The 12,504-nt window shown below is 33.9% G+C and overlaps 2 protein-coding genes across 22 annotated transcripts in view; one reads left to right on the plus strand and one right to left on the minus strand.

Moving 5' to 3' along the window:
• The window catches only part of fry (microtubule binding protein furry), a 522,947-nt gene that overhangs the window by 369,598 nt on the left and 140,845 nt on the right, over nucleotides 1-12,504 (plus strand). The gene's annotated exons all lie outside the window — the stretch shown is intronic.
• Nucleotides 1-12,504, minus strand: part of CNMaR (G-protein coupled receptor) — a 143,782-nt gene that overhangs the window by 122,446 nt on the left and 8,832 nt on the right. For both annotated transcript variants that reach the window (XM_073983069.1, XM_073983070.1), the window contains exon 2: nucleotides 1,142-1,281. In XM_073983069.1, coding sequence (XP_073839170.1) covers nucleotides 1,142-1,281 — 140 coding nt within the window. The remainder of the gene's footprint in view (nucleotides 1-1,141; nucleotides 1,282-12,504) is intronic.

Raw genomic sequence — 12,504 nt, forward strand, 5'->3', positions numbered from 1 at the left:
AAAACCTACGAAAATATCATTAAGGTCAATCTTGTAGAGAATTTTCACAGCTACAATATTTTCTCCAATTCCATTTCGATAGGACTTGTGGTTTCCAAGCAAAATCGTGAAAACCTAAAAAAAACCCTAAAAATGTGAACTTAGATCGCGATTTATTTAAAAACCGTTCAGGCGAGTTTTTTATTGTTATTTTTATTTTTCCATCCATCAACATTGTAGTTTCGGAATCCGCAAAAACCTCCCAGGTGTAAGCAGTTTTCATTTAAAGTGGTTTCAAAAGTACCGGGAGGATCTGTCCCACTAAAGTTCAACATTTTTGTTTATGTGTAGTTAAGAATCTGGTGAAAGATCCTTTGGAAAAGTATGCCGATGCTACTCCTTGTGGTCCTGTTTAAAGCTATATTATGGTTTTTTGTGGGGAAGTTCATATATTCGATATTCGATTCAATATTGTTTCAATTGATGAAAGTTACTGTTCACACTGGCTGACGGTATGTCTCTGTCGGCAAAGACCACTAATACGTTTTTATTTGTTTTTTGCTAAAACTGGTACTAATTAATAATTCTCATTCCATGGCCTAATATTGGATTTTATAATAAAAAACAACCATTTGATTTTTAAGATACTGAAACCCATTAACCCATAAACTATGATTATTGGTGTAGTTTCATATACTTTCTAAGCTCTGGGGTTATCCTAATCCAACAAAAGGCCTTTCATTTTCTCAACAGCTAAATACATCTACCTAAATATGTACATATGTATGTACATTGTACATACTTTACTTTACTTTACTTTAGTCTACCACAGGGATAACCACTTTGGTTTAAAATTCGGACTACTGGGAGATAATGAAATTTTACGACCGACACTTATTTACTTTAAATGAGTGGTATTAACATAATGTCCAACTTGAGTAAAAAGTAGTACTAGGAAGAAACAACAACAAGAAACATATTGTCCAAAAAATTTCTTCATTCGATATGTACCATTGAAAAAGTAATTCTCTTTTTCCCTTTCGACTTATGAGGAGGGAAAACTTACAACGACGGACTGTGATATCTTTTTAAAAAGATAAATTGATTTAAATTCATTCTCCCCCTTCACCAACCCGATCCCTTGTGTATATTTTTTACTTACTTTTGCATTGTTAAAGTTCTTCGAACCGTTGCAAATTTCCAAACTGTACAGCCGGTAAATGTATTCAAAACGGCAATGGTTGTAAAGGGAACAGCAAATACAACAACAGTATCCCAGTAATTCAGTAGGGTGATGTAATCCTGTAACAAAAAGACAACAAATATTTTATTTTTTGTTAAAATTTATCCTAACATATGTATGTATGAATCATTTGAAAAGTTAAATATATACATATATATGTACATATGTATATAAAGGAGGATACTTTTTGACATGACTCTGAGTAAGAAATTCTAAGAGATAGGATTCCCTTAAAATATTTGGAAATTAACTTTCATTGAAATGTTTGCTAACCAAAATGTGCATACATACAAATATATTAGAATCAAACTGGCCAATCAATATGTGTTGGAAATTGTTCATGATTAAGTTGGAGTTGAACTGAATGATCGAAGATTTGAATGTAAAAAGGGAAGACGAAGATATTCCTAACACAACCACCAAATTCTGATAACGGTTTCTATGTTAGTTACGCAGTTCATCAGTCATATCGGCTGCTGAAGGTAGTGGCTTCTTTTGACAATGCTTCAAATCCTATACTTATATCGAAGTTATTGTAACATTGTAAATGCGAATATTGTAATTAAGAGACTAAGATTGCCAACGAGCGTTCAAAAAACTTATCCGCCACAAATTATGGACAAATAACAAAAATAAAACTAATGATTACATTTTACTTCAGAATACTTCATGGCGGAGGGTGTAGAAAGTTCGGTCCAACCGATCCTAGTGCTTTTTCACTTGTTATTATTCATTTTAATGATAATGAGGCAAAGGTGAGTTGAAGTAAGTGCAAAAGAAACATAACTAAGTCAGTTTCAATTTTAGTCGCAGAAATACAACTTTCACTGCTTTTTTATTCGTCTCCATTTTTTAATGGAATTTGATGTCAATGAAGAAAACCCGAATGGACTGACATTAATTAATTAAATTAGAGTATTAATACTCTTATAATTACTCTTGAAATGGCATAAACTTTTAAGTGTATATGGAGAGGAAATAATATTTTCCACTTTTTCTTTGAATACTAATAAAAACTTGCTTGATATTTAAACGCGTTTTTTTAGAATTCTTTGCAAACAGCTGCATAAGTATTCAATTTATGAGGATGGTTGGCAAGAAGAATTTTTCTACACCAAATTTCGCTATGTGACTCCAAAGAAAAGAAATACCTAGCTCTTCTTAAAGTACTCGTACACAAATAATACATTTGCAATAATTAATAATTAATAATGGGGGGAATACTCCACTCAAGCAATCGAAAATAATTAATAATGTTTAATAATGATGTTGAATAAATTGGTTATGTCCATCCAATACCTACCAAGATGCGGACGGAACCCAGCCACGTTTAATACCAAAGAAAAATATTTAATGATGTTGTATTTGTTCTGCATCAAGTGACACCAACATTATTATAATAATGTGACAATAATTAAAATTAATTAAATTGATTTTTCTATGGCAATAACGAGTCCAAATGAATTTTCTTTAACTCATTATTTTTTTTTTTTTTTTGTTCTTCCTTTTCAGGTATGTAAATTTGCACAGGATGTTTATGTATGTATGCAAACAATTCATTATTGACATTTGTACTTGTAAGTAAATACATTTATTGATTTATATCGTTTGCTTATTGTTGATTTCGAGTGCTGGGGCGTTATTATTTACCCATTGTTGGGTAGAGTTTGTAACTGAACGAAACCCAAACTATTTAATATATCGTAATTTTACGCACAAATTTATTATTTGTTGAAACGTATGCTTGAAATATTGTAATTCATGAACAGTTGTAATTCAACACAACCTTTGAACGCTTTTCGATAACTAAGTTAATAACAAAGTGTTTTAGCACGATTCAATGAGGATTACAGTAAATAATAATTTGTGTGGTCATAAATAACCCTTTGAACTCCGCATTTTTTCCGTATAGATAAACATATTTTTCATATTTATTATGATTGGTAGTCGCAAAAATAAGTCCTATGCTAAACAAAAAAATTCCTCGTGGTTCGGAAGTCACCAAATGTTGCCTATGGGCAACATTGGGCCATTGTGGTTATAAAAATTAACAAAGTTTGTTTCTTATGTCTTTGTATTATCGTTATATTTTTTATTATTCATGATGTGGAAAAGCATAAACTGATGAGTGTGTTTAATTCTAGAGGAAAATTTATGGAAATGGAATGGAAAATTGGTCTATATTAGGCTGGGGCGATTTGTATGGACGGAAAAAAGTGTTATCGGGCGCCTGGAGTTTCTGATTCTTGGGATTGTACTGAGCAAAAAAGTCAACTAGACCATATGTCTACGGTGAAAATCGAGCCCCCGGGTTTTGACTTGAAAAAAAGGATTTTTGGATATGTTGGCATATAACAACCAAACCACTGAGATTTTCGATCCAACACAAAGACAACAATTGTAGCCAAGACAATAAAAAAGAACTCTCTAGTACATCGCAAAAGCATTGGAACGCTCCTTCAGGTAGTTATGGCCTCGAGAAGGTGCACATTTTTCGGAAAATATCGATAAATGACACTGTGCTACAAAATGGGACTCAAGGTCAGTGGGTGGAAAATTCCTTTTGGAGATTAAAGCCCTTGGTGAGTGTACTAAGAACCCAAAAGGACATTTTCACCATAGGCAAAGTTTCTGAGATATTGCGTGATTAATGGTTTAATTTTGGCCCCTTAATTTGTGAGAAAATAACTTTATATCTCTGTAAAGCGTTATGGTAGCTTCATTTTGACATTACATGTCTGCAGTCAAATCGAATGGTGAATCTTTTTGTAGAATATTTCATCCCTCTTACTCAATTCAGTTCATGTCCTTTTCGTCCTTTATTTTTTGAACCGTAGTAAAAGTACCAAAAGACGAGATATTACATCATCCAAATATTCTACAAAAATGTTGTTCAGAAGATTATAGATACGGTTCTCATTGATGACCAAACGATATTTCCCCGTTTTCATGGTCCTTTTCGACATTTACCCGGTTTTTGTTCAGAAAACTATGTTTTGTTTTTATATATATTCGTTATTGGTCTGTTTTGCTTCTGAAATATCTACCATAAATAGCTCTTGTAATGTCGAACACGTTAGTAACAAATTTTATTGGAGGATAGATCCGGTTATTTACATTTTTTAACCGGATATTCTTATATTAAAACCGATTTTGGAACCGGTTTTAAGTAACCGATTAACCGTATATGTATATCATTATAAAGCTAATAAAATTGTCAATCACATGACAGTTCGTAGCTGATTACAACATAGTTGGTTCCGATGCTAGAACAAAAGCACCGTTTTCTTAAACCGATTTTGATGGAAAATATCACCAAAATTAAACCATTAATCACGCAATATCTCGGAAACTTGGCCTTTGGTGAAAATGTCCTTTTTGGTTCTTAGTACACTCACCAAGGGCTTTAATCTCCAAAAGGAATTTTCCACCCACTGACTTTGAGTCCCATTTTGTAGCACAGTGTCATTTTTCGATATTTTCCGAAAAATGTGCACCTTCTCGAGGTCATAACTACCTGAAGGAGCGTTCCAATGCTTTTGCGATGTACTAGAGAGTTCTTTATTATTGTCTTGGCTACAATTGCTGTCTTTGTGTTGGATCGAAAATCTCAGTGGTTTGGTTGTTATATGCCAACATATCCAAAAATCCTTGAAAAAAAACTTCAAGTCAAAATCCGGGGGCTCGATTTTCACCGTAGACATATGTTCTAGTTGACTTTTTTGCTCAGTACAATCCCAAGAATCAGAAACTCCAGGCGCCCGAGATGGTGTTCAAATCGCTCCACTCTAGTCTATATTTATCATATTTAGTTCAAGAATTAGCCAATTTAGACGTATATGTTTGTGTTCATATAATTTGAAATGCTCATATTGACAAGTGTCAAAGTAGTAGCGTTTGAAAAATATTTTCTAAACCTGATAATATTGGCCTTCATCTAAGACATAAAATTATCATCATCGATATTTGAACAGATATTCGCTTGATATCTCACAAATTCCTAATATGTAATACGTATATTCACTAAAAAATATGTCAATCTCCTCTTAATTCAAGTTCAGTTTTGAGGCAACAAGTCACTGGAAGCAGCTAGAGCTACCAAATTTCGTTCCAATGTTTATAATGGGCATAAAAGTACTTCTGCAAAATTTGGTAAGAATCGGTTCAGATATAGATATAGTTTTCATATATATGTTTCATCCGATTTAATCCGATTTTATATTTAAGCTCCACAAAGGTCACAATTTGCATCCGATCGCCTTAAAATTTGATATGGTAAATAAGGTCTGAGAATAGATCGTAAGGTACTTTTTATACCGAAAAATGGAAGGGGTGGGGGACCTCCCCCACAACGTGTTTTAGCCAAACGCGAAATCTCAGAGATTATTAGACGCATTGGTATACAAAACAATAGTAATTGTGACCTCTATCATTAATTTATGTTTTGGAAGTAGAAAACCGCGATCGCGTCCGTTATTTGAAAACTTTATAATTACAGGTTATGATCTTGAAATTTAGTAGGTGTTTGTAGTACCAGTTATTAAATTTAAAGATCTAGAATATTGAAGACTTCAATGCTTGGTGTAACAGTCTCAACCCAGTCTAATAAATAAAAATATCCACATTTTTAAGTGTCACGCTATCTGTAAGTATTTTTCTATAAGTTTTCCGATCCATACGGAAATCACAATTCCTTCTATCACATATATATAGTTTCGACAATACGTCGCAATACCGAGAGTTCTATTCCAAAAACCACCTAAACTACAATATAAACTACACTAAAAATACACCACAAGTCTACATCAAATATTCCTTACCAAATCTAACTTCTTTTAATTCTTAATCAGAATATTAATTTACATACCTTTACACGTGTTATCCATTAAAAAAATTGTTTGTTAAGTTAGCGGTTTTTAATTGTCGAGCGAAACAAATTTGTTCTTCGTTTGATAAATTTTTATAAAATTTTACAATGTAAGATGCAATATCTTTGCCAGCCCATTGTGCAATGGTCCAATGTTGACCATAGGCAACTTCCAAATTCAAAAAAATTATAACTACTGATTGGAACTGTAAACATCTCAGTAAGATTTTCCAAAAAATGTTGCTGCAATTAATCAATTCGTTTGACATTTAACAACATTTTAAAAAATCACTAAAATATTTCATGCCCAAATTTGTACTCTACTACTTATATTTAAACAAGCATACTTCGCCAATCTAGCTATTTATTTAAAAGTAATTTCCATTTTTGTATTCTTCTGAAATCAACCTACTGGCACCCACTTAGTATATATAAATATCTCAAACGGTGTGGAAAATACGCATACACAAACATGCAAAATTGCCCCCAGGCAACATCGGGCCACAAAGGGTTAATGTAAACGAGTAAAAAGCGAACTGAACGCCGCATGGTGCGACATGTGGAAGGTTTAGTGGAACTTTAATGGATGTGTAGCGTTGTGTGGTTAGACCCAAATGTGGAACTGTGTTTGTAATTTTTTGTGTGAAGATTTTTTATATTTTTTACCCCATTTTGTTCTTGGTTTTCGATTTTTTGAACAGTAAAATCACTTTTTCAAAAAAAAAATATCCATAAATGAATAAGGTAAAATTTTGAAAAAGATTTAGTATACATATTAAGTCTCATCTGTCAGCAAACAAAAACAAATTCTTCCCTTGAAAACTCCTCCTCCCGCTGGTAGGGGTACCTTTTTGAAACCTATATTTTTAGATCCTTTTAAATTTAAAAAGTAATCATGGGGAATTATTGCCAATATATGTAACCGTTTCACTAAATATAAAGAACATGATTTACATGCGCATTGCGCAAGTGCGACAGGCAACAGTGTTCGAAATATCGAACACCATTTTCCGGGAAAACGAAAAATAGGAAATTTTTTGAGTAGATTTTTTACATCAGTTGGTCCTAATTACTTTAAAAAGCTTTTTTGTTTCTTAAAAAATAAATAAAAAATTGTCTCGGGATGACATGGGTTAAAGTCTCAACGTTTACATTTGTATTAAAATGGATTTCAATTTCTGTCTTTAACTTTTAAAATACCTCAAATGAGGCAATCCGTCACATGGGGGCTACACCAAAACATGTGAATCTACGTTGCTTATAATTTGCACAGAGTTTTCTACCTCCGAAGAACATAAAATATCAAAATACTACCAAATACGTTTGAAAATGTGTCTGAACAAGTAAAAAAGTATCAGTCGGCTTTGCCGACAGAGATATTCCCTCAGCCTGTGTGAATTTAAATAATTTTTTTCTCGAAAACTTTTGTATTTAGGGTGTTTTCAGAAAGGTAGGCGTATAAACTTCCCGACAAAAAATGGACTAGGATAAAAGCTCAAATCTTCGAGAGATACCGTGCTCTCCAGCAACTACATGTGCTGTCATAGGGTTTTTTACAACTTTCGGGCTGTTTTCTTAAGAAGTATGGACTTACCCATGAAAAAATTTTATCTTCGTAATGGAGACAGCGAAAGCAAGTTGCTTCAACAAAAATCAAAGTGATTCGAGAGCAGGTCTTAAATTGAACTTATCCGAAATTTTGTGTGGGAGGTACCCGAAGGAGTGGACAGATATAATCCATATTCGGACCTTATCCTATTGGTAGATATAATGGAATGTGTAAAGTATGGACCAAATCGGTCACACAATTCAAGAGCCCACAATTTTTCCGAATATTTTGGTACTTTTGTGCGGGAGGTACCTGAAGGAGTGGACCGATATGGCTTATCTTAGAACTTAAACTATATTTGGACAAAATATTATGATACCCAAAATTTGGTTCGAATCAGTTGATCCGTTTGAGAGATATCGTGCGCACCAGCCAGACAGACAGACGGATAGACAGACAGACCGACATGACTAAATCGACACCAAATTGTCTGAAACGACAACCGTTATTTCGATGAGGCACATTTTGCCCGTATGAAAGTGTATATCACAAATATTGTCAAATATTTCATTTTCCATTTAAAAAAGGTTAATTTTTTTCGCTCTACATCAAAAATTGTTGGTACATAGGTTAAGAAACAAGTAAAAAAGTATCAGTCGGCTTTGCCGACAGAGATATACCCTCAGCCTGTGAGGATTGAAATACTTTTTTCCAAAAAAAAAAAAAAAACAACTTTTCAAAATGTTGGGCGTATGAACCGAAAAAAGCATATATAGGATTAAAGCTCAAAAATTTGCGGGGATAACGATAGATAGGGCTTTTTTATCACACTAGCCTACGAAAAACATACCCTTAACCACACAAAAAGGTTGAACATTTGTGTGGGAGGTACCACAAAGACTGGACAGGTAGGGCCAAATTTGAACATAAACTAAGTTTCGACAATATTTAGAGATCCAAAGTTTGGACCTAATCGGTTGCTACGTCTATGAGAAATCGCGCGTACCATTTTAGCGAATATTTTCGAACTTTTGTGGGGGAGGTATCGGAAGTAGTGGACCTACACTGTGGTTCATCTGAATAGAACCAACCAATATTTGCTTACAAATACCGTTATATCTGACGATAGGAGAGGAATTGTAAGTTATGTTTTTGTGGACATGTAGAGTATGTAGTAGCCGATATTTCAATACCTAACATGTTTCACATATGCGTTATAACGGTACTTTTTTCTCGCTTTATGAAAAAATTTCAAAATATTAGCATGCTTTAATGGTTCACCAGGATAGAACCACAATAAGAATTTGCACAAATCCTTTGTCAGATGTGGAAAAGTTTTACAAAAAACAACTTATAATTAAAAATAAAAGCTGTGAGAGTCCATTGTCAACAAATATTAGGCAAAAAAATTGTATTAGGGTCTTGGAATATGATGAAAATCGGTGCTTAGAGCTCCAAACAATATTCTTATGAAGAAATCGATAGAAACAATTTACAGAGTCAAAATTGTATACTGAATTGGGTTCAATATTTTCAAGACTACAACAAAAGTACAAAGAAGTTACATTTGATAGCTTTATAAGTTCGAAACAGTAGAAATATGGTAAAGATGACTCAAATTTCTGCCTTTCCAATACAGTGATTGATATTTTATCCGAGGAAAATGAAAGTAAATCGATGGGTTCCACGCAGTTTCGTTGGCCGTGGGCATCTACAGGTGCAAAAAATAAAGAAAACCCAATCGTCGAACGCTTCATGTCACCATCAAGGCCTTGACATTTTAAACGATCCTAAGACGTTTGATGTTCACAAACAACTTAGTGATAGGGTCATCCAGAGGTTAACTTCATCGGAAAGTATTTAATGTTGATGGTTTTGATGTTTACACCTTTTTAGTCATGGTTTATGTACCGAAAAAATATTTCTGATCCGTGATTACACAAGAAAGAGCGCTTTTGTTTCAGAGCATTTCACGTTACAAAATATCTTCTAAATCAAAGCCCTTGATTGTGACATGAAACGTTCGGCGGTGGGATTTTCTTTATTTTTTTGAACCTGTAGATGTCCACTGGCAACGAAAATGGGTGGAACCCATCGATTTGCATTCACTTTCCTGGGATAAAATATTTTTTTGATTGGAATGACCGAAATTTGAGTTATCTTTGGCATATTTCCTCTGTTTAGGACTTATAAACCCATCAAATGTGACTTGTTTGTAATTTTATTGTGGTCTTGAAAATTTTGAACACAATTTAGTATACAATTTTGACTTTATAAATTATTTCTACCGATTTCTGCATAAGAATATATATTGGAGCTCCAATCATCGATTTTCATCAAATTCCAAGACCCTAATAAAAATTTTTTGCACAGTATTTGTAGGCAATCAACATTCACGGCATTTATTTATAATTATGAATAGTTTTTTGTAAAAGTTTACCACATCTGACAAAGGATTAGTGTAAATTCTTAGGGTGGTTCTATCTTGGTGAACCATTAAAACATGCTAATATTTTGACATTTTTTCATAAAGCGAGTAAAAAGTACCGTTATAACCCATATGTGAAACATGTTAGGTATTGAAAATATCGGATACTATATACTCTACATGTCCACAAAAATATAATTTGCAATTCCTTTCCTATCGTCAGATATAACGGTATTTGTAGGCAAATATTGGTTGGTTCTATTCAGATGAACCGGAGTGTATAAGCACCACCTTCGAATTTCATCTAATATTCCAATAAATATTATAATATCCAAAGTGTGGACGAACGCAATATTCGGTTCGAGCACTCCAGCCACTACATATGGTGTCATTGGGGTTTTTTTACAACTTTCGGGCTGTTTTCTCAAGGAGTATGGACTCACCCCTGAAAAAACTTTTACTGTCGTAATTGAGGAAGCGAATTCAAGTTGTTCAATTCAAGTCAAAAAAAAAAAAGTGATTCGAGAGCAGGTCCTAAAGTGAATTTATCCAAAATTTTGTGTGGGAGGTACCCGAAGGAGTGTACAAATATAGTCCATATTCGAACCTGACCTATATCTGGTAGATATATTAGGATGTGTAAAGTATGGACCGAATCGGTCACTCCCATCAAGAGTTATCGTGCGGACATTTTTTCAGAACTTTTTTTAAAATTTGGTGGGGCAGGTACCTGAAGGAGTGGACCGACCGATATGGCTTATTTTCGAACTTAAACTAAGTTTGCACAAAATATTACGAAGGCCACATTTTGGACCGAATCGGCAGATACGTTCGAGAGTTATCGCTCCAACCACTACACACGGTGTCATAGGGGTTGATTGTACCTTTCAGGCTATTTTCTCAGGAATTATGGACTTGCCCCTGATGAAAATTAATTCGTCGTATGGGGGGCAGTGAATACAAGTTGCTGCAACAAAAATCAAATCGATTCGAGAGTAGGTCCTAAATTGAACTTTTCCGAAATTTTGTGTGGGAGGTACCCGAAGGAGTGGATCGATTGAGTCCATATTGGAACATCATCTAAGTCTGATAGAAATTTCACGATGTGCAAAGTATGGACCATATCGGTTACTTCCTTTAAGAGTTATCGTGCGCACAAATTATTCGAACATTTCCGAACTTTTGTGGGGAGGTACCGGAAGGAGTGGACCGATATAACCCATCTTCGAACTTAAACTAAGTTTGGACGAAATGTTACGAAAGCCAAATTGTGGACCGAATCGGTTGATCCGTTGGAGCGTTATCGTGCGCTCCAGCCAGCCATCCACATAGACGGACATTGCTAAATCGAATCCAAATTATCTGAAACGGATTTCGTCCAAACATACTTTGGGTCTAAAACCATTATTTCGATGAAAGTGTACATATATACATACCCACGTTAGCATAAATGCTGAGGGTATAAAAAATCCACACTACGAATCTGCTCGCGAGCCAATTTTTGGTTGCTGCGGACAAAAGTTACGGCGGTTTTACTTCGTCTTTTAAGAAAAAAAATATTATAAAAACGCTAATTTTTTTAATGAGTACAATTGTTACTAAAAATTTCTCTTGAAGTGACTTCTGAGAGTAGATTGCATAAATCACATTTTAGTCAAAAAATAATTTTTTGTTTGAAAAAATATTTTTTCACATGTATTATGTAGTAGAAAATATAGGAAAAATCTATAGTAATATTTCCTTCATTTTGCTTAAACCTCCCAATAAAATCAACGGATTTTGCTTTATAGACATTCATATTAAAGCCCCAGCAAAATAAATTGGAAGTAGTGCAATGTGGACTAGTTCTTTCACGGCATGTTTTGATGCAGTTCAAACGGAGTCGTGAAAAAAGCACTCCATTCCTCACATTTTAACTGCGTTTGGATGCAATCCAAAGAATCCATCCACTTGTCACAACATCCGGATGCAGTTCAACGGAGTCGTGAAAAGGCACTCCGTTCGCTACATTTTATTAGCAGTTATTAGGTAGGGATCCCTAAGTACATAAATCAGTTTGTACATCTCTACAGGCACCGGCATACATTTTCCAAAAAGAGATAAGCGTCTTAACTTTTCCAAAAATTTGTTAATATAAAATTAAAAATATTTAATTTCCGAACATTTTTTCGGTAAGAAAATTTCTCAATGGAGTGCTGTTGGAGTACATGCCGAAATCTTAACTGGTGATGGGAGGACAATATCAAACTCAGCATGGTAGAATAATTCATAGGTAGGCCACAGCTAACAGCTGATTACAATTTTTTTTCTTTTTTTGGCTTCTTCTGTCAAAAGCAGGGTTGACATTTCTTACTGTTGTTGACATTATACAATAATAAAGGTAGATACATCGGTGAATTTTCCCAACAAAAACTTCACTATAAGATATTATCTTAAAA

The sequence above is a fragment of the Musca autumnalis genome, unplaced genomic scaffold, assembly GCF_047663935.1.
Source record: "Musca autumnalis isolate F117 unplaced genomic scaffold, ASM4766393v1 scaffold_4, whole genome shotgun sequence".
In the NCBI taxonomy this organism is placed as follows: Eukaryota; Metazoa; Arthropoda; class Insecta; order Diptera; family Muscidae; genus Musca; species Musca autumnalis.